Source organism: Sarcophilus harrisii, chromosome 2, assembly GCF_902635505.1.
Source record: "Sarcophilus harrisii chromosome 2, mSarHar1.11, whole genome shotgun sequence".
Classification (NCBI taxonomy): domain Eukaryota; kingdom Metazoa; phylum Chordata; class Mammalia; order Dasyuromorphia; family Dasyuridae; genus Sarcophilus; species Sarcophilus harrisii.
The window spans coordinates 394,095,043-394,118,612 of NC_045427.1; the positions used below are offsets into that span (position 1 = coordinate 394,095,043).

Here is a 23,570-nt window from a genome sequence, read left to right on the forward strand (position 1 = left end):
TCTGATTTCTGGTTGTTTCTAAAAAGCAATCCCCAAAACTGAATCTGCCAGGGCAATTCTAACAGAATAAGAGATTCCAAGGCTAAAGCACAATAAAAATGAAAAAAAAAAAAAGGACTGTTTAAAAGACTTCCAAATTCAATCTGAACTAGTGAGAGACGGGGGTGGGACAAAAATGCCTAAGGCAAAGTGAACAGGAGCTAGGGGTTCCCATTCTTTCAAGTATTTTGAGAAAAATGTTTCCCCAATGTTCTATCTCTTCCTCCTCTTTTTGTTTTCACAGAAAGTAATTATCAAATGACCATTTCCCACATAAATCCCAAGAGTGAATCAAAATTCATATATGTAACAGACTAGTACAGTAAGTTTCCTAAAAATCCCTCAAATATAACAGCAATAGTTACACAGTTCTAACTCATCTCATCCCAAATCTCAACACCTATTCAGGATTTAACATCATTCATCAAGGTCCCAATTCCCCCATATCAGTTCAAAGTACACTAGAAGCAGGGTCCATGGTCTCATTCAAAAAACTGCTTCAGGCTGAGAAATGGTTGGAGGGTCTCATTCCATGCAGGGGGGTGGATGTGGTGTGGTGTGCTGACAAATCAAGTTCCCAGATCTAGTTCCCAGAAGCAAGTCAATATCTGTAATTTGACCAAAATCTAGAACAACAAAAAACCAAATCTAACAAATAAAAGGTTAGAACAGTCTGAGATAAAGACTTGGTTCACCAGACTGCTGCAAAATGTGAAGAGCCAGCAGCTTCCTATGTGAAGAGATGAGTTTATTTTACAGGGCAGGCAAATGGCTGTCAGCTACATTCCCAATAAACAAAACAAGCAGTTAAGTCTCACAGGCCACTGTTAATTGGCCTCTTATCATTTAGAAACCTTAAAAAAAAAAAACCAGACAGATGACCAGGCTTATTATTTGCCTAAGCATTTAGGATATAATGATTACATATAACCAGATTGGAAACAGCAAGGTATGACACAATTGAATTGCATTAACAGTTTCTATTAACCATTGTCTCTGATCAATCACAGGAGGAAACAAAATGCAAGGACAGAAGTATAACATAACATAAACAGTTAAAACTCAACTTCCAGCACATACAGGATAAAATAGCTTTGGGTTAAAGCTATTGTTTCAATCAATTTCCAATTAACTGTCAGAGGGTGGAGCTTTAAAACTCCCAAATAGCATTAACTATAAGCCCAAGAAATTTTACCTCCAATAACAAATCCCATTAATCAGTTTCAGATAAATCATAAACAGGTATTTACCACAACCTTATATTGATAACAGTAAGAAATTTGTCCCAGTAAGTTCACAACTTAGAACAGTTATATCTAAGTAGATGTTTCATAAGTGAACATTATACATACAAACCAGTTTTCTTTTAAAATACCCAATACATAGACAAATATCCCAAATTGCATATTGTACACAACAGAAACACTTTCAAAAGGACAAAGAAAAAAATATTATTTCCAGAAGCCCTTTAAATAACCTCAGGATGACCCAATACAATCAATTAAAATTTATGCAGAATACCCAATTCTACATAGAATGTGAAAGATTCTTAAAAATAGCAATTAAACTTTTAGAAATAATCCTACCAAAGTATGGATCACATTTATGACCATATTCCTCAAAGAAGAAAACCATCATGTATTAAGAAACAAATATTCAGTCAATTCCAAGCCTCTGCAGAAAGTGGCTGGAACACACTTTGGGGAGTGGGAATGGAGAGGGTTCCATGTGACCACCCTTCCCCCACCTCTGCACCTCTGGACAAGAGATTCCCTCAAGTTCCCCACTCAATTTCTTTTACATAGAAATCCTTCTGTTAAAAACTTTTCTCTGTCTTTTTATACTTAATCATTCTTCTCCCCTCAGCTACATACCTTAAACAATCTCCAACAATTTTCCTAACTAGATGCTCCATTGCTAAAGTAGCAGAAAGCAGTAGGGGGAGGGAGGGAGAGCGGGGTTGAATCTTTACCTTTTAAGACAAAGGATTCTCTCCTGTTTCTCTCTTCCCCACCTCTTCTTCCTACTCTCCAAAACCTCTCTTACTTCCTAAAATCATGCAAACCTTTAATTGCTCCTACAAATCAACCCTCTATAAATCACCTGCATTCTTCTTTCCTTCAAAACCTGTAAGATTCGCACTATAGTGAATAGTTCAAAATTCCACAAAACCCACATGTCCAGCAGAGCTGGATTAGAAGTTACAAATATCATTTATAATAATAACAGATAACTCAATATGTTTCAGAAGGTAACAAACTCTGAATCAAACTAAATACAGGGTTTTTACAAAAGTTTTTTTCTTCTGCCTGAGTGTTCTTAGGACAGCAATTAGCATTTCTTATCTCTAGAGATTTATTGTCCAGCCTCTTTGACACCAATCATGTTAAATAATTTTTAATGGTCACCGCATATAGCTATAAATGTCCGTAGATTCCTATCCCTTCATTTTGCAGATTCATGCAACATGATGCACAAAGTAGGAAAGCCAATTATTATGCCCACCTGCTAAATTCTTTACTGGTTTCTAAAAAAGCAAATTAACAGTATTTCATTCATTATCCAAAGTTACCACAGATTTGGTCAAATCTGATCCCTTCTCTTCTCTTTCTTCTCTCCCCCCGTTCCTCATCTAAAAATTTTTACATTTCTAAATTTTATTGTACTTAAAAATATAAAAGCCATTTTCAGCTTTTCAGCAATGTAAAAACTAGACAGAATATTCCATTTAGCCCTCAGATTTTTCCAATCCATGCCAGAAATTAGTGGTACTCACATACTGAGTCAAAATCCAAGGAAAAATCTTTTTTCATACTCCTCTGAATAGTCTACACTTTGATGTTACTTTTGAGTCACACAGAATTAACTATATTACCTCGAATGATCAATAAAGCAATCCTGGGAAGTAGGAAGTGCAAGTTTACCTATGTCATCAATAAGGAAACTGAGGCACAGAAAAGTTAAGTGATTTACCTATATATCATAGCCAAGATTCAAACCTTGATTTTCTGACTCCAGTGGTGTGACTTTTCCCACTTTACCACTTGGCTTCTCTGATTTTTCAGTTTAATGAAAGGCAAAGGATCTTGGGAAGGAAGATAACACAGGAAATCTCTTTATTCACAGGAGTTTAGCTGAAAAGGACTGAGTGGGATGGTGATGAAATTTTCTCAGAATTACAGAGATGTTTATGCCGGGAAAGTACCTCTTATCCCAAAGGATCCAGAATATCCAGTATCCTGCTTTATAAATCAAATTGTTTTTGATAATTATGAGAACAGCCTGACTGACCATGAGGACATCCGGTCTAGAGCATCCTGACTGACCATGGGAGCATTCTAACCAAAGCATCTTGATAATGAAATCATATTTCCTCATGTCAAAATTTAAAAAGTTATCGAAACCTCCAAATTAAAAGTGAAGGGTCGTCACCTCACCATCTGGCAGGATATGACATATTGTGGGAAACATATTTTTCCTCACCACCTGGTGGGATGTGTCATGTTATAGAAAACATACATTATTCTCTTTGCTTTTGTGCTGAGATAGATTTCTTCGAATAGATTGTAACTCTTGAGACCCAATAGATGGGTTGAAGAAGAAGTGGGGAGGGGGAATTTGCAGTTAAGGTCTATATAATCTGCTTTGCTGAAATTACAGACACACTTCTCTGTTGACACTACCTTTGGTGTTCAGAGAGTGTTCTTTCTCGAGAAAGCTAATAAACTTTCCTTTTCACTGCACTTATCCCGAGGCTCTGAAGTTATTGTTAAGAGTCTGTGTGTCTCACACAGTTCCAAGGAGACTATTGGGTCTAATCTCATTATTACAGATGAGGAAAACATGGACCAGACAAGTTAACTAAACCACAGTTAAGTAATAAGAAATAATAATAACAACAACTAGCATTTACGGTTTGAAAAGTGTTTTTTACATATCATCTAACCTGATTCTCACAACAATCCTGTGAGATAGATACATTTATGATCCCCCTTTTACCAAGAAGAAAACTGAGACTGAAATAGTTTAAATGATTTATTCAAGGTCACATAGACAATAAGCAGTAGGGTCAGATTTTGAATATAGATATTTTGATTCCAAATCTATGTTGTTGTTGTTGCTTTTACTATATTCAAGATGGTAATATACAACTTAAATTCCTTTTATTTACCCCCTCTAGAGAGAAATGAATCTTTAAAGTTGTCTCTTTTTAACAGACTTCTGCTTTTGTTTACTAGCAATGTAATTAAGTTGATTCTAATTAAGCATGAATACATTGCATGCAAGAAGCTCTACAACTTTTTTCAGAACAAAAGGATAAACAAAGTGTTTTTCAAAGCCTTGAAGGACAGAATATAATAAAGAGGCAGCCATTTACATCTGGTGGCTTCAACTTTATATTTTATATTTATAATTTCATTTGAATAAACCTTGATTAAGCTTATGCTGTATGAAAGGTACTGTACTAGGCACTGAAGAACTCAGACAAAAAAAAATGACATTTTTTCTTTTCCCTCCAGTTTACATTCTAGTAGGAGAGGTCTTGGAGGGCAGAAGTGAAACCAGTGAGTGGGAGCTGCTGAAAGGCAGATGAGACTTGACATCAAGGAAACCTTTTTTTTTTTTTTTTTTTTTTTAACAATTGTTGCTTTTTAAAACTAGAATGCCCAAATTTGGCTCAAGGGAGGTTCCCAAATTGAGAAAGGAAGGAGACCTCAGAGATCACTTAGTCCAGTAGGATCAAACTCAAAGAAAATCACATATTAACATTATTTATGTTTTATTGTATTTTTATTTATTTTTGATAAATATTTCCCAATTATGTTTTAATCTGGTTTAAGCTATTTAATTCTCTGGATGATAGTCTATTCCTTTAGGGGGAAGGAAGTCTATTCCATAAGAGGAAATAGGAAGCTCAGAGAATGTCAGTGCCTTAACTCAGATTACACAAACTATGTAATGTACTAAAGGAAAAAGAGAAGTTATTACTATTCCAAGAAATTTGGGTTAGAGGGACTGACCCTAAAATTTCAAATTTAGAAGTGGATCTGAAGGGGGAGGGGAACTGTTCCCTTTAAGATTATCACTCTGAGATTGTGTCTCCTTTGATCAGGATTTCCCAGGTTCCAAGGAGAGAGCTCAAACCTTTCAGAATAAGAGAATCAATCAACTCCCATAGAAATTCTAAATTTTCATTCAATTGAGGAATCCTGATCTGGTTTGTTCCAGCTCACCCACCTGGTCTGATTTGCTCGGGGGCTGTCCCAGGACCCACCAAGATACCTAATATAACAGCTTCCTTCGATTAAGGTCTTTGCAGATGGATCTAGGTAGCTCACTCTCAGCTGCCAGGATCATTCTGCCCACTGAGAAAGCATTCTCAATGCCAAAATTCCATTTTCCAATATATCTGCCACTATAGAAGCCAGTCTCTTGGCAAACTGATTTCTATCCAACAATAAAGTTTCATTTTGCAACTAATAATTCGTGAATTTTTTCACTCTAAACCTGCAGCTGATTTAAAGGGGATTCTTAACAACTCTCTTATTGTCATTAACCTCTTGACCACTAGGAATTGAGACCACTCAAACCGTATCAGATCACTGTGGGTTCAGTTGCTTATAGTATACAATGAGAGCTCACACAAAATATTTCCTCATTTGGTTTTCACAACAGACCTGTGAGATAAATGTAAGTGATTTATTCTATGAATCCTATTTTAGAGATGAAGAAATTAGAGCTTGGAGATCTGATAGTTGCTAGCAAATATCAGTCTGAATTTGAACTTTTGACTCCAAATCTTGTTATTTGTACCTTGTTCTGGAAGAGAATCATGTCACCAGGAAGGTGATGCAAGTAAACTGGATTTAAATGAGGGAGCACTGTGCAGTCACCAGTTTTACTTTCTCCTCCAGAGTCATCTGGGTCCAGTGGCCAGATATAGCACAGGATGACTGAAGATGGCCCAGGATGCAGTGGGAGACCTTGGCTTTTTTAAGCTAAGGCCTTTAACAGGTCTCAGTTTGACTGAAGTAATGTCCAATCAGTGATTAAAGCTAGGTAAGAAATGAGGCAGAGAATGGCTTCTTTTAGCTAGTCAAAAAAAAAAAAAAAAATACCAATCTGGGAGAGGAAGATCCTCAGAGTTTCTGGACAAAACAGAAATAATTGCTATTTATATTCACTCTGAGCTAATTAGGGCCCAAATATTACCAAGTGGGGCTTGATCTGAGACTTATCCTTGTTCAATGAGAGCTAGAGTGATAAGGTTTTAAGGCATTTCCTTAGCCTGTAAACCCAAAATATCTGATTAGGTTTCAGCGTTCAAAATTTATATTTCTTTGCTCAGAGTATCCTATGATACCCTATGTGGAGAGAGGAAGGGAAAAAGAAAGAAGAAAAAAAAGAAATTCAAGACTTTTTGGTTTTCTGGCCAAAAAAGAAACAATTGCTATTTATACTCACTGAGCCATCAGGGCTCAGTGGCCAAGTGGGGCTTGAGCTGGGACCTATCGTTGACCATTCAATGAAAGCCAGAGTGATTTGGGTTTAAGGGATGGTCCTTGAGAAAGAAGTTTAGTCCTGTGATATTTTGGGAGGTTTTGGTGATGAAAACTTAACAAGGTGGGAAAGTTGTTGTGATGTGGTAATAAAGGAACCAGAAATGGTAATATGAAATAAATTTTGGGAGAATTAGCAATGTGGAGCAACCATGACAATTCTTCCATCATGGTGACAAAAATTTTGCCATTTACATGTAAAACAGCTCCCAGGTTTAAACCACTGACTTGGGAAGACAGAGTCATACTGAATGAGCAACTTGCTCTGGGGGGAGGAGGAGGACAGGACTTTTAAATTCTCAGGGGAGTGGGAGGAGTGGGGTGGCAGGATCTAGAAAGTAAAGGGAGAAACCCAGAAGAATCTGGGTTATTTAAAGATATGCTAATCAAGACAAGTTCCTCCAACCTCTGGGCATCTTTAAACAACCTTTGAGATATTGATTAGCATATCTTTTAGACAAATTTGCCAGGTGAATTCCTTTTGGCTCCTCCTTGTATCTCCCACTGAGCTTTCAAATTCTTCCCTGGTATTCCCTCCTCTCTTGAGAAACCCCCAAGGTTGTATTTCTCCTATAAAAGATGTGCTCAGGATGAACATCTTTGCTAAGTCCTTTTCAGGGCTAAGTATTCTCTCTCCCTCCTTGTAGTGTTTTCCCTTTAATGGCATCTTTCTCCTTACTATTGTTGACTTTGGTTAGTCTGCTACACTTCTCTTTGGATTTAACCTGCCAGTTAATAGTGTACTTACACCTCATAATATATTCCTTCAATGGATTTTTTCCAGCCTCTTTTCCTTGGTAATCTTATTGCTCTCCCAAATCTATTTCATATTTACCACTCTTGGTGCCTATTTTTTTCTGTGACATCTTTTCCTAAATAAATGTCCATTTTTTGGCCATTGTGAATAAACATGTTTATTTTGAACTAGTAATTGCTACCCTTACTGATGAGGGGTGCCCCAAACTCTTTTTCTCTCTCTCTCTCTGACTTTGGGAATGAGCCATGAAGTAAAGCACTTGAACTTCCTTGAAGGAGAAAAATCTCCTTGAACCCTGCCATTGTAAAGACCCTGTCCAAGGGTCTTTATTCTTAATTCTGTAACCTAAGTGGGAGTTGGAAATACCAATCCCATTGAATTGGAGAAACACCCATTCAATTCTAAGATTTTCTATTCAATTCCAGGTGGGGCTAGCTAGCTTAAGCTGAAACCCAGTTTGTACATTAAAAGAGCTGACTTGGAACTCCACCCACTAGTCCCCACTAACCCCCTTTGGCTTATAGTCAAAGCTTCTATTATAAAAGAGTCAATTTAAAACCCTCTCTTTGCAGAGGAGCTAAAATGCCAAGGAAACTCTCTTTCTTCCTGGCATAGCAAGCCTCTGTCCGCTGGGATGATATTATCTTCCAGCAGTACCCTCTCTTTATCCTCACCTATTTCCCTAATGAGACTTATGCCCCTCTGTTGGGATCTTCCTACTAGAAACTTTACTTCTCTGCCAGGATTCCTTTACTACTTTACTTTCTGTCTGCTCCTTGTTACTTGCTTCTGTTCATGCATGGCAAAGGCTGACTTCCCAATGCCAATAATAAATCTCTTTTTATGAGTCTAGCTTTTTCAGGTTCATAAATTCCTTTACAGAGAATCTCTGTGCTGCCAGAAGGGGATTCCCCAAAACTCCCTGCCCATGCGCTGAATCCCAAGGTGGTGTCAGAGAGCCAAACCTCTCCATTGGGTTCGCTGAACCCCCGTACTTGCCACTAGACATCATCATTTTATTCCCTGATCACCAGGAACCCTAATCTCATTTTGGTTCCCTGAATATAATGTCATCATTTGGTTCCCTGACCACCCTAAATCTAGATCTTATCATATTTTGGTTCCCTAACCAAAGGGAACCCCAAAATCTAAACCTCATCATGACCGAGTCAACTCTATGGTATTAAGAAGGACCAATTGAAGGAGGAAGCAAGTAGAAATGGGAGACTGTGTTGAGACTTTTGTTATAAATTCTCTTGTTACTAGAACAACAAAAATACTTAATTTAGTGTTTAAAACTGAGCCCATTATTTCCCTCAAAAAACTTGATCTGACATATCCATGAAACACTCTTTTGTACAGTTAACTTCTCACGGTCAGTTATTTGCTCAGCTTTATCAATTTCATCTTGTATTGTTTTTCCTGTCTCTTTTCTAGGACTCCAAATCTTGGCATTTTTCTACTATATCTACACCAGGCTGACTTTAGCCATATGAATGTGGCAAATTCATGTACAATGTGGGTGTATATATACATATGTGTATACACACACACACACACACATATATATATATATACATATGTACATATAAATATGCATTTGAATTTGCACTCATTATTAATGGTCTTTGTAGAATAGTAGATTTGAGATAATCTTTAGGGAGTATGTTGTCTAAATTCTTCTATTTTGAAAATGACAACCTTGGGCCAATTAATAAATTAATTGCTTAAATAATTTGCTCAAGGTCTCTTGATGGTAGATCTGGGGTTAAAAGAAGAATAATACCATGGGAATTACAGTATTTGGGTTTAAAACTACCTTGACCTTGATTAAGTCCTTGAATATCTTTATATCTATAAAATGAAGGAAGTGGACCAGATGACCATCCTGTGAAGTCCTTTCCAATCTAAGTCTAGGATCTTGTTTCAGGTGACCCTCATATGCTCACTGCATACCCAGGAGAAACATGGAGAGTACACTTGAAGCAGGGGCCAGACAAAAATATAGGAATAGCCCTGGAAGTCAGAGAAATTATTCAGCTAATGCTGCAAAGAATACTGGACTAGAAATAAAATAGGGCATTACAAAATTATAGAATGTTAGAGTATAAAGATCCTTTGATTATTTGTCCTTCATTTTCAAAGAGGATGACATCATAGGGTGATGTCTTGACTTGTTCATGAATTGGATTTAAGTGAGTGAGAGCTGCACAAAGTCCTCACCTTCAATCTCTCTTCCAGAGTCATCAAAATCTAGTGACAGCACAGCTAATTGGTGGCAGCCCTGGATGCAGCAGTTGACATGGGCATCTTTGTCCCTGACCAAGCTCTAAGTACTTCATAATGCTTTCTTCAGCCTCCTTCATGGCCATTGAAACAAACTGTTTTCTTCTGCACATTTCACAGGAGGAAGTCTTCCTATGCTTGGAAATCATCTAAGGCTTTGAACCTCCTTGGTTACTTAGTTACTCATCCCTTACATGTTAAAACCAGAAAGTTGGTTTTGGAAAAGTGAAGTCATGTAGCTTGTAAAAAGAAATTAGTCACTCAAGTTTCTTTTATTCATCTTAAAATAAGTGGGTGTTGGTTAGATTAGGAAAGTTCTGAGGCCATGGCTAAAATTTATGCCTTTTTATGCTTTCTAGCTTTCAAATTCCATGATTCTATGTTAAGTGGTACAGTTAAGTAGAACCCTGGACCTACAGTCAGAAAGCCCAAAGTTGAAATGTAGCCTCAGACTATTAATAGCTTTGTGTCTATTTACATGTTATTTAACCTCATACTCATATGTAAAATAGATATTAGCACATGTCACATGGTTGTTGTGAAGATCAAATGAGATATTTGTAAATTTTTTGCAAACTTTAAAGTGATATATAAATACTAGTTATTATTATTTATTGTTATTGTTATTTTATAATTTTGGTTTTCATATCTTCCTTTACACCCTGATAAGTGATCTTTGGGGAACAATGGGTGCAAGATTTCTTTTAGTCTTGATATATATCTTACCACTGGATCCAGATGACTCTGGAAGGGAAAGTGAGGGAGGTGATCTTGCACAAACTTCCCTCAATTAAATCCAAGTAACTTGTATGTCATGACATCACCTTCTTCAAATCCACCTCTTTGAGAACAAAGGACAAACAATAATAACAGCTCCTTACAAAGGTATAATAAAGCTCTGTCAATAGGCCCTTTAATTGTTACATCTCATTTATATGCATATTCTGGGCATATTTAACTTAAACAAAAGAGAAACAACTTTCTTCTTTCCAGGCATATTTAACTTAAACAAAAGTAACCTTCTTTTATTACTCAAGGTTCAAAGTTTCATTGCTTTTTTCCTGTACAAAACACATTTTTATTTCTTGCAAAGTCCTCCATATTTTCATGCTTATGATTCTAGAATTTCAAAATGTATCAGGTAATATCAGACATTAGTTAATTAAAACACAATGCAATGAAATTTTATGAAGGGTTTCTTCCTCCCGCCCCCACCCCCCCAAAACAAACCAAAACAAATCCCAAACCCAATTTTAAGAGATGACTAGAAGAGATTTTTCTTTTCAGAATGATAAATACGAATGAAGAAACCGAAGATGTTAGACCATGGGATTTACTTAGACATTTACTTATTAAATTAACCTTTGGTCAATTTAATAAAAGATTAAATTTGTATGGTTCATTTTGTACTTGTCTATTCTAGCATTCTTATGATAAGATCAAAATCACTGTTATGCAACGTACATATCCTGTTCTACTCTCTGACACACTTTACCCTATTCAATGCTGGTGATCTTGTGGGAATAGATGTTCTTTTTTGTCATTGTTTCATGGTTTTCATTCTCTGATTTCCTTGAAACTGAACAATTGGTGACTGAGATAATCAATTAGACTTTGCTTTCTCTGATCATTTTTGGGTCTTCTTGTGACCCAGTAAGGATTTATTGCTTTTAATTGCAACTTCAAATGGATTGACTTCTAGTATTTTAAAATATATCTATATCCTATATTATTTATCTATTTAGATAGAGACATATCTCTATGTAGATATATAATATAAGATATAGATAAATAGCTATAGCTAATAAATATATCTCACAAAGATATAAATATATTTAGATATAGATAAATATAGGTAGATCTATAAACGTATATATCACTCTATACCATCTCTCTCTCTCTCTCTGTGTGTGTGTGAGTGTGCAGCAACTAAAAGATTTAGATGAGAAAGTGATCTGAGAGATCATTCTTAGGGATTCTTAACCTGAGGTCCATGAACTTGTTTTTATTTTAAATATTTAAGAAAACTATCTCAATATGATTTGTTTCCATTGTAAGCCTATGTAATTTAGGTATTTAAGAATATTATTCTAAGAGTAGGTTCATAGGCTTCATCAGATTGCCAAAAGGAACAATGTCACAAAAAAGATCCAGAACCCCTACATCTTGCCTACCTCCCTCATTTTCTAAACGGGAATCAGAGGTTCATAAAGGTTATTTATCTTGTGTAAGGTCACCTAGGCAGAGGTAGGAACAGAATCATAGAACCAGATAGAAGGGACCATACAGATAATCCAGTCCTATTGCCCCAGTTTGTAAATGAAGAACTTGAAGTCCAGAGAGATTCCAGAATTTGGCTGAAGTAATGCCTGCAATTTATAACTAAGCTGGCACTAGAATTCAGGTCTCCTGGCTCATAGTCCAGGACTCTCTCACTAAATGGTACTTAAGGTTGATTAGAATCTTTATGTCCTGGCTTCCAGGCTAATAGCTATTTCCACAACAGAATGGTGATTTATTTAAGATTATTAGGATTGCAAATGAAAGTGCTGATATTTTGGTTTGATATTTTTTCACCAAAGTGTAAGACTTCATTCATCTCTAATGAGTCCATCTTATTAGACTCAGCTCAATGGACTATTCTTTCAGGATCATATTAGACTCTGACCCCATCCAATTTGTTAGTCATCCTTCCTAGGACAGGTCGTCTGCAAACTGATAGGCTGCTATTTAGGCTTTTTTTTTTGTTTTGTTTTTTAATCCAAGACATGCATAAAATTGTTAAATAACACAGAACTCTGAGATACTTTCAAGTAGATCTTTCACTATACTAACATTGAATCATTAGCAATTGGGTTCAGAATCTGACACATATATCTGTGATACTGGCTATTAGTTTCATCTCATTAAGCCTCAGTTTCTTCACCTGTAAAATAAGGAAGGTTGGACTAGACGGTTCTAAATCTATAATCTTATTGCCCTTAGAAAAGTGACTGGTTAATTGACTGAACTTTTTCTTTTTTTAATTCTCTGAGAGTTAATATTTTGTAGCCATTACTGTATTTACATGACCTTATACCAATTTGACTCTCACATAACGACAAGCAGGCATTTATAAAGAACTTAATATGTGCCAGAAGTGTGTAAAGCTCTGGGAATACAAATTTAAGCAGACAAATCTTGCCCACTTAGAAGCTTACATTTGAAGGAGGAAACGTAATACATAAAAGAAAGTTGAAAGGGGGCTGGGTGTGGAGGGAATTGAGAAGGCATTCATGTAGGGTTGAGGTGGTAAAGTTAAGAAAGGCTGACATAAAATTAGAAAGGAAATAAAGGCTGGGTGGCTTGGGTCCCTCTCCAAAATGGAGGAACTCACCAATAGGAAAAGGGAAACAACATAGCAGAATCAATGTAAATTCAACTTTCCACTTAAATCCTATCATAGAGAAGGTGTAGCAATGTTTCATGCCCACAGCATAAGAACCATAGCACTTTCCTTCGTTAATAACTACATATCCTTCTATCATTGAATATTCTACCTACTTTAAATCAACAGTGACATCCTGTTTCTCCTCCCCCCCATAACAGTCATTTGTTTATCCAATTTAGTATGCTAGATGAAAGGAAAGTTGCCCAGATTTAATATTTATAGTGTGTATAATTGAAGCAATTGTGGTAAAGATCATTAAGTTGGAGATATAAAACATCTCTAAATTCCCATATGCTCAGCTCTGAAAGTATGAAGAAAATTGGAAATAAATTGGCCACTAACCAGCTGATCTATAACCTGTCTGTTTCTTTCATGGTAGGGAGGAAGGAGAGATGGAAGTGGCCAAGGGAGGGCCTGTTATGTACATGTGTTAATTTGTTTTGATCTCAATTTCCCATACAGAATATTAAAATGAAGTGCCCTAGAGAGAACTCTAATTTTCAGTTTTATAAATCATACAACCAAATCCCTATGATACTACTACTTCCCCAAAATGTTCAAATGATTGTCAGTTCCCTGGGGGAAGACCAATCATCAAAGGGTCAATCTCAGAAGTCTCAACCAGAATCAATCACATATGAACATAAAAAGCAGCACTCACTAGTTTCATTACTTATCCAGGATAGGGATCCAATTTTACCATTTAATGGAAGTGGGGGGGGGGACTGAAAACACTTGAACTTTTCAAAATTCTCAGCGAAAAAGCCTCATCTATTAATATATGAAATCCCGAATTACCAACAACTAGCCCAGCTGTGGGGCATCAGATGTCACAATTATTCTAATCTGAGACAATAGTGGTTGACTGATTTGTCACTATGCTTTTTTCAATAGTAACCAATAGTTTCAATAGTATAAACCAAAGAAATAGTTAATCAGTCCTATTAAATGATGATTCTTCTCCTCCCATCTGTTATTTTCTATCCTTTTGTTCTCTATCTTGTCTCTCTATTAGTCTCTGTTTCTCTATCCTTCCTTTAAATTCAATTAAACAATAATTTATTAGCTGCCTAAAAACTAAGTGATGAGAAAGGTTTTTTTAGGTCTTAATGAAGCTATTCGATACCTGGTATTTATAAGGATTTAGAAAGGCAACTGTTGTAGTACACAGAGAAATGGTCTTGTAAGCAGGTAGAACTGGGTTCAAGCCTTACTTTGATAAGTATGGCTCTATGGCCCTGATTGTTACTTCACCTATTAGTGCCCTAGGCAACTTGCTATGAATATAAAGAGCAGAGAAAGTGTTGATCTGTTTCCTTTAGCAGGACTTTTCTTAGCTGTCTCTATATAAGGTTTTAGAAATAGACGATATCATAAGAGACCTTATGTAAAATCCCATACTTCTAAATATGAAGGAATTTTGACTAGAAAGGTGAAATGTAACTGGAAAGGTGACTGACACAGTACTTCAGAATAGTGGGATTTCCTTTCATTTTTGTTTTGGATCAGATACTGCAGAAGATCCTTTAAACTTTCAAATTCTATAATGGGGTGGGATGCTAAGAGATTTTTTATGAAAAGAAAAAAAAAAGAAAATCTTTTCTGTGAACATGTATTCAGGGGAGTTAGAGATGGTAGGTTGAAAATAATTCCAAAGCTATCAGAAAAACGAACAAATAAAAACTAGTTTATTGGGACAGTTGTATTAAGATTTTATGTATTGAACTGCAGTAGCAAAGAGTGGAAATGAGATTGTATTTTCCCTTGAGAGAATTTTTCAAAAAACTTCTTCCAGGAAGTTAGGAGTACAGTGGTTACCTTAAGGGCAAATAGTTTCTCTGTTGGTATCCACAGCCAGATGGCAAGATTCCCAGGGGGAAAAGCCACAGATACTTGGCATTTTATATACTGTTAAGTAGTTTCTGAATAGTTATATCTTTATAGTGAAGTTGGCCTAAATTGTCAACTCCATTTTACAGGAAGGGAAAGTGAGGCCTTGAAAGGTAAAACTAACTCTCCTCACTTATCTATCCTATGTAAACTTATTCTGGGTTAACATTTTTCTAAGCATCATTGTAACTGTGGTACATTACAATTTGGGAGTTGACATGAAAATGAAAAGGAATTTGGAGTTCTGAATGGCCTGTTACAGTGATATATCCATTGAAACTGATGAATCAGGTCCCCCAGAACAGTGAGTCTATCAGTAAGTATTTACTACCTTTCAAGTACTAGTCAGGTAGCTGTGAAGCAAGGTAGATAGGAGAATGTTGGGTCCAGAGTCAAACTCATTATCCTGAGTTCAAATCTAGTCTGAGGGAATTAATTAGTTGTGTGGCATGAATGGGGGACTCAGACTGAAAGCACCAGAAAAGAACCTCATAATATCTAAGAAACAATTCTAGAATACTGAGGGTGATATGTAGCTGTGCTATATCTATCTGTCTGTCTATCTATCTATCTATCTATATCTTGTTTGTACGTAGTTGTTTTCATGTTTTCTCCCCCAATAGATGATAAGTTCCTTGAGAATGGGCATTATTTTTTACCTTTCTTTGTATCATGGGCATTTAACAAATAACTTAACCCTGTCTGTCTCAGTTGTCTCATCTATAAAATGACCCGGAGAAGGAAATAGCAAATTATTTCAGTATCTTTTCCAAGAAAGACCCAAATTGGATCATGAAGAACCAAATATGACTGAAAAAAAGATTGAAGAACAAAAGAAAGTACTAGGCACTGTGCTAAATATACAGGATACAAAGAAAGGTAAAGACAATCCTCATTTTCAAGAATTCTTAACATTTATACTACAATAGTATGTAGTAAAAACAGGAGGCACAAAAAGCTGTCCCTCCCTGGAGCACTGTCTTCCACAAATATAATAAATAGAAACTTAGTGTATCATAGCAGGGAAGCATATGTATAGAAAACATGTATGATCAAAGAGGCAATTCACAACTCTTGGTTACTGAAAACCTTTTCTTGAGTTCATGAAAATATTATTGTGTGGTTCAAAGGGTTCCCTGAGGAGACCATCATTCTATATCCAACTGTGTCTATGTTTCTCTATATGTGACTTTGGTGTATCTCTTTGCTCTGAGTTCAGAGCATTGTCTCCTTTTGGTTCTTTCTTTCTGATGTGGTAAATAGAAAAGAGAAACAGAGACAGGGACAAATTCTATCCCAAGATGATAACTTTTTAGGGATGTAGCTTGAATTGTAATGGTCACATCCAGAACTCCAACTCCTAGGCTGGACCTTTTTTGATTGAGCTCACCAATGTACTGAGTCTCAATACAAAAGGTCAGTTTTCCCAATTCTCTTGGCCACAAGTAATAACATATTTCTTGATCCACTGAGATCCAAACCTTATAAAGAGATTATTGAGCATAAACCCTCTTGTTCCTACATTAGAAACTTTATCATGCTTTTGCATTATTTATGTAACCTGACATTCATTGATATATTGGTTTTCATTACAATTCTATAAAAACTGCAGAGATTGGAGAGATTTCTTGGGGAACACAGAAAAAGAAGAGTTCATAGTATAAATGGTCTCATAGCTGTACCTTGGGAAAAAGGAAGCATTTCAACAGATGTAGATGAATTGTAGAGAGGCTATTCCAGACATGGCAGACACTATGGGCAAACAAAGAGAGAAGAGAAAGGAAAACAAGAAAAATGATGAAAGGTCACCTAGGTTGGCTGGAACAGAGAGTTCATGAAATACAATAATGGTATGAGATAAAACTGGACAGAGAAGTTTGAGCCAGACTAGAGCCTTGAAGGTTAGAATTGAAAGTTTATATTTTATTTCATAGGCAATGGGGAGCTCCTGAAAGTTTCTAAGCAGAGAGTTGCATAGTCAGAGTTGTGTTTCAGGAAGATTACATGTACCAGTAAGCAGGAAGACAAGTTAGGAGGCTGTTACAACAATTTAGGTAAGACATGAGGGTTTGAACTAGGGTAGACAGTTCACTTTTTAAAAAGTTACTTGGCAGTGACAAAACCAATTTCTCAGGTTTGTAGTATCCTTCTCTCTCCCTTTTGCCTTTCCCATTTTTTCTAACCTTAAAGTTCTACTTCAAATATCACTTTCTTTGTACCATTTTCCCTGACTACATTAGCATCACCATTGCTCTTTTATTTGTTTAAGCCTTAATCAGCTACTCTTGGACATTTAAAACATTTAAGCCAGACTCAGGGTATCTATCAGAAATAGGAATATCAAAGTACATGGGGAAAATATTTAAAGCAGGTAAGATAGGATTTCCTGTAGCAAGTGGACCAAATCCTAGTTACAAATGACCCTCCACCCCTTAGATCATTCCCAAATAAAGAAGCATCTGCCATCTTCAGGAACATCAAATTATCTTTAACCCAACAAGGAGCCTCCATGGACCAGATTCCATGTAATTTCAATGTAATTGGCTCCTTGCCCTTTCCTTCTCCCCCTTCATTCATGCACAGCCAACCAGAGTGTGTGTGTCAAGGATGAAGAGCCAATTCAGAGATGCACTATCACCTTGACAGGGAATTCAACCGATGGAAGCAGAGATTCTTTTTTGTGCTAATTAGGGACCAATTAGGTTCATTGACTTCAGCTGAAGGAAGAGGTGAACATAAGCCAGGGTGTTCGGTGCCTTGGAGTTCATACTGACAGCTGGCTTGTGGTTCATTCTCCACTTTGATCAGGAATTCACAGAAGGAGGGTTTCTCCAGATGGACTTTGCTGGGCTACAGACAGTCCAACTATCAAGGCTTCATCCTAGCTGTCTAGTACCTCTCACTTTACTGGATGCACAGTGGTTACTCCGTTGAACATTTTTTCATTCTTTTGAATTCTGACAGCAAACTTGGTGGTAAAGTGGGTAGAGTGCTGGGTATGGAGTTAGGAAGACATCTTGCTGAGTTCAAATCCACCTTTAGACACTTACAAACTATGTAAGTCTAGGCAAGTTACTTAACACTGTTTGCTTTAGTTTCCTCATCTGTAAAATGAGTTAGAGAAGGAAATGGCAAATAAAATACCACAAGGGTCACAAAGAGTCAGACATGACTGAAACCAATTGAACAAAAATAATTTATACTGCTATTAAACTCTTTCACAGATTGTACTCAATGCAATAATCCAAAGGATTATTATTATTATATTATTATTATATGGACAAGGTTTACTCTCCTAATAGATTGTAATCTCTCTAAAGATAGGGACCATGTCTTTCTCTCTCTTATAGCATCCAGCAGAGAAACTCACTCTCTACTTAATTGAACTGAACTGAAAAAGATCAGCTGTACTATTGGTGTTTTTATTCATTCATTTATTCATTATTTTTAAGTCATAGGCTTCTCTGTCACCTTGACAGAGACACAAAGAAAGGCAAAATCCAGGCTTCACTCTGGAGAGCTCAGTGTAATGGGGAAACAATATGAAAACAACTATGTACAAACAAGTTATGTAGAAGACTAGTTGAATATAATCAATAGAGGGAAGACACTAGTATGATGGGAAATCAGGAAAGGTTTTTTTGTCAATGAAATTTTATTTGACAGTTGAAGAAAGGTAGGAGTTGGAGATGAGAGAGAGTATTGTAGGAATGTGAAAATAGCTCATCATCTCACGTCTACACTACTTCAGTGTTCTGCGTGGACTGGTCTCCCTGCCATGATTCTCTTCATTCCTGTCCATCTTCTACTCAGCTGGCAAATTAATCTATGCAGAGAGCAGACCTGACCATGCTACCACCTTAACTCCCATATTCAATAAATTAAAAGGTCCTATTATGTTCTAGTCACTGTGCAAAGCACTTTACAATTATTATCTAAATTCACCCTCACAACAACCCTGTGAGGTATGTAGGACTGATGCTTTTATCCCTACTTTTAAATAAAGACGAAAAAGGGGTCAGAAAAAAGCAATATCTTGCCGAGTCAAATTCTATAAGTATGAGAACTGGGAACTGATCTGACACTATTTGACTCCAAGGTGCCAGGCTCTTTCTTGTATATCAGATTAGAGTCTACACAAATTGCCAAGGGTATTGAATTCAAAATTTCTTCATTTGAGAACTGAACAAGTACATGTGGTTTTTTAAAAATTAGTTTTTTTCACTAGTTTTAAAATTTGATTGTTCTTGTTGACTTCAGGTGAATCAGAGTCAGAAATAGAAGTCATGTTGAATTTATTATGCCCTATGGGAGAGTCACACCAATTATTCCAAACCCTTAGAGCATTATAAAACACACTCTTTGTTAATGGGTTTGAAGTGTAATACATTTTTAGAGATGTCTCTTGGCACGGATACTTAGTGACATCTCCAAGAGCATGGAGAAAAGCTAATAAACACCAGAGAGTGTAATTCTAAAAGTAAAATGGGTCCATCAGCTTTTACTCTTAGCAGCAGGTTAAAGCATTTCTGTAAAAACACATTTCCATCCTCAATTTACAGGAACTTTGGAAGAAAGCTAAATCATTAAAAGGTGTTAGATACAGTTCCTTGTAAACTCAAATGGCCAGCCAGCTTTGCAATAGCAGTGGAATCAGATGTGGTCACGTGTAGCAGGCATTCCAAGATTGCTGCAAATTTGGTTTACAGGAAGTTGGGATTTTTTTTTTGGGGGGGGGTGTTGCAGAAAACTGAAGCCTGGGGGATAAAAGAACTTGTATCACACTTACTGTGACCTAGTTGTTCCTACCCTCAGACATCTGCAGCTGTTGAGGTCTTCTCTGCTTATCCACAAGGTAGTCTCTCTGGTGAATCACTGTCACAGCAGGTTATGAACAGTGATGAAGTGGGATACAAGGCTTGGTGAGCCAAGACACGAAGCACCAAGGCAAAAATGCAGAGTGATGGGTCAGAGCCAATCTGATCTTAGAGAGGGCACAGAAGTACAGAATAAAGAGAGAGTAGTGGGTCAAAGACTGGCAAGGTACCAGAGGCTGAATAAGCAGTTATGTTGCATCAATGATGGGGTAACCTTGAAAATGAGGCAAAGCCTATTTTGGAAAGAAAGAAGAGCTCTTAAATTCTTCCTCTGCAGTGGGAATCAATGACCAGTTTTCTCAGGTGTGCCAAGTATTGAATTGAAAAACAACAATATTTCTGCTACTCATCATACTTGGAAGATACCAGCACCCACTTCTAGGTGACCTGTACCTCATTCTGAACATTCCTTTGGGGGCTTAGAGAACAGATAGCAGAAGAGACAACTCCCAACCCCAGGAGAGAATGTTTTTGAGGGAAGAATGCTGTATACATTGTTAGAAGCAGTCACTCTATTGGTTGCTTTTACTTAATTTAACTTCTCCCCTTCTTTCCTTTATTACAAACAGAGGTTTAATTCTGGAGAGTGAAGATGGTAGGGATGAAAATTCAGGAATAAGTATGATGTCAAACAAGTGACATTAATGAAAATTATTTTTAAAAAATTAAGTATAGCCAGGTGTAAGAAGCTGAAGTCGGTGGATCATTTAAATGAGAAAATCTGAGCTGAAGTATGCTAAAGGTATCTTAACCAAATGTGGCACTGAAGTGATAAACTCCAAGAGGCACCATGCTACCTAAGGAGAAATAAACCAAAACAAGTAGGAAACAGAATAGATAAAAATTCTACTGCCAATCAGCAATGGAATAGGTGTTTGAGTAGTTCCTATACTTTCAGCCTAAGTATATTTGTAATTTACAATTTATAAAAAAAAAGCATAAAAAAATCCTTTTAGTCCTCCTCTTCCATCTGTTCAAAGTACATTAGTAACAATCTTGTTTTCTTTTGCATCTTATTCTTTACAGTCAATAAAACATCATTATCATCTGCTCCTATGGACATATGAGGAGTTTTTGAGTATTCAGTGTTGTTTAAGGCCTATGAAGATTTTGTCTGTTTGAAGAAGATAGAAACTGCATCTATGAAGTAGTTCTAAGTTAATGAAGGACATTACAGCCTTTCTTATCCTTGGTTATTCCTTGAAGTCTGAGCTGGCAACTCAGTTAGACCATGAAGCTAATAGTACCAAGTCGACATTTGCATATAGGTCATTTGTCTTCAATAGTTACATACTTTGAGGGGGCTGCATAATATAGTGGAAAGAACACTGACTTTGGAGTTAGAAAGTTTGGGTTCAAAACCCCCTTCTGATATTTATTCTTTTTTTTTAACCCTGAGGAAACCAACACTTTTCTAGACTTTATTATAAGATCCTTACAATTGTAAAATGGTTGACTGGACTAGAGAACTTCTGAGGTTTTTCTGGAGTAGTTAGGTGGCAACGTAAATATAGTGCTGGGACTGGAGTCAGGAAAATCTGAGTTCAAATGTGGCCTCAGACACTTAATAATTGTGTGATGCCAGGCAAACTTTAACCCAGATGGCCTCAGTTTCCTCATCTGTAAAATGATCTGGAACAGGAAATAGCAAATCATTCCAGTATCTGCCAAGAAAACCCCAAATGGAGTCTCAAAGAATTGGACACAACTGAAAGTAACAACAATCTTTGCCAAGAAAATCCCAAATGGGGCTACAAAGAGTTGGATGTGACTGAAAATGACTAAAGAACAAGAGATCCTTTCTAGTTCTAGCTCCATGATCCTATGATACCTAATTGAGTCCATCTTTCTCCCCTCTGAGTGCTTTTGGCTAATGAAATCCTTAGTGAGAATATGTGGATAGTTCAAATCTAGACTTGCCACCAGAGAAGTGATTCTGTTTCTATTGTGGGAAATGGTAATGATGACTAGGACGTAATAGAAACTATCAGCAGGATTATCTTTATACACAAAGGACAAAAAGGCAGTGTTATAATGGATAGAAAGCTGGCATCAAAGACAGAAAAACTTGGGTTCTAGTTCCCATCTCTCTTGAAAGAATTCAAAAAGAATCTTAAAAGAGAGTTAGTTGAAAAATAGGGAAGGAAAATGAGAACATTGCAGGAGAATTTGGAAAAGGAAACAGAAATTACCTGAAGAAAACTCTTTACAAAATAGATTTAGTGAAATGGAAGAAGTATGTAACTCCTTACAAAATATATTTGACAAAATGGGAAAAAAAGAATTTGTGAAATAGGAAAAAAATTCATTGAACAAAACAACTCATTTAAGATTCAATTGGCCAAATGTAAAAGGAGCTAAAAAGGGTAAATGAAGAAAATAATTCACTAAAAATTAGAATTGGACAAATGGAAATGAATGACTCAACGAGACATCAAGAATCAATCAAACAAAACCCCCCAAAAATAAAAATAGAAGTAAATATAAAATACCTCATTGGAAAAGCAACTGACCTAGAAAAGAGATCTAGGAGAGACAGTCTAAGAATTATTGGATTTCCTGAAAACCATGATGAAGAAAAGAAGCTAGACATCATCTTTCAGGAAATCATCAAGGAAAACTGAGCTGATGTCTTAGAACCAGAGGGCAAAATAGACATTGAAATAATTCACTGATCACCTCCTGAAAGAGACTCCAAAATGAAAACCCCATGGAATATCATAGCTAAATTTCAGAATTATGGGACCAAGGAGAAAATACTGCAAGCAGTCAGAAAGAAACAATTCAAATTTGAGGAGCCATAATCGGGATTACCCAGGATCTAGTAGTTTCCACTTAAAAGGATCAAAGAGTCTGGAATCTGATATTCTGAAAGACAGAGGAACTTGGATTGCAACTAATAATCAGCTAGTCAGCAAAATTAAGCATTATCTTTCAGGGAAGAAGATGAACATTTCAATGATACAGTTGAATTTCATTTATTTCTAATGAAAAGACCAGCACTGAACAGAAAATTTAATCTCCAAGTACAGAACTCAAGAGAAACATAAAAAAGGTGGAAAGGAAAGAACTCTTGAGAACTGTATCTCTGTTATGGGTATACTTAGAGGATGCAGGTATAATTTGATTTTATTGTGATAATATAAAAAAGAAAGTAGAGGTGGAAATGGGATTGTACTGGAAGAAGAGGAAAATGGAAGTAAAAGGAAGTAAACTACATACATCTCATAAAGAGACAAAAAAGACCTGTTATAATTGAAGGAAAGAAGGGAGGTGGGGATGAATATTGTATGAATCTTATTTCATGAAATTTGGCTCAAAGAGAGACTATCAGACATATTTAGCTTCACAGAGAAACTTGTCTTATCCTATAGGGAAGTAGTAGGGGAAAGGTATAAGCAAGGGGAAAGGATATTAAAAGAGAGGGTTGTTTTAGAGAGGTGGTGGTCAGAAGCAAAATATTGAGAGGAGGGAAAGGGAGAAAGGAAAGAGAAAAGTATAATGGGGAAAATAAGATAGTGAGAAATTCAGAATTAGTCATTTTAACTATGAATGTAAATGGGATGAACTCTCATAAAATGGAAGTGGATAGAAACTGGATTAAAGGCTAATATCCTACAATATGTTATTTATAAGAAACATATTTAAAGCAGAGTGATACATATATTGTATCTAGGATATACTGTGACATATTTAACATGTATAGGACTGTTTGCCATCTGGGGGAGGGG

The 23,570-nt window shown here is 36.3% G+C and overlaps 1 protein-coding gene across 4 annotated transcripts in view; it reads right to left on the reverse strand.

Annotated features, from left to right (window-relative positions):
• ATP10B (ATPase phospholipid transporting 10B (putative)) overlaps positions 1–23,570 on the reverse strand; it is a 258,288-nt gene that overhangs the window by 149,877 nt on the left and 84,841 nt on the right. Inside the window, exon 1 of one of the 4 annotated variants that reach the window (XM_031953626.1) lies at positions 3,013–3,933. The exons of 1 other annotated variant lie outside the window; for it this stretch is intronic. In XM_031953626.1, coding sequence (XP_031809486.1) covers positions 3,013–3,023 — 11 coding nt within the window. In that variant the 5' untranslated portion in view covers positions 3,024–3,933. Of the gene's footprint in view, positions 1–2,011; positions 2,980–3,012; positions 3,934–23,570 lie in introns of those variants that run through there. 2 more of the 4 variants (XM_031953628.1, XM_031953630.1) reach the window with 2 other exon arrangements.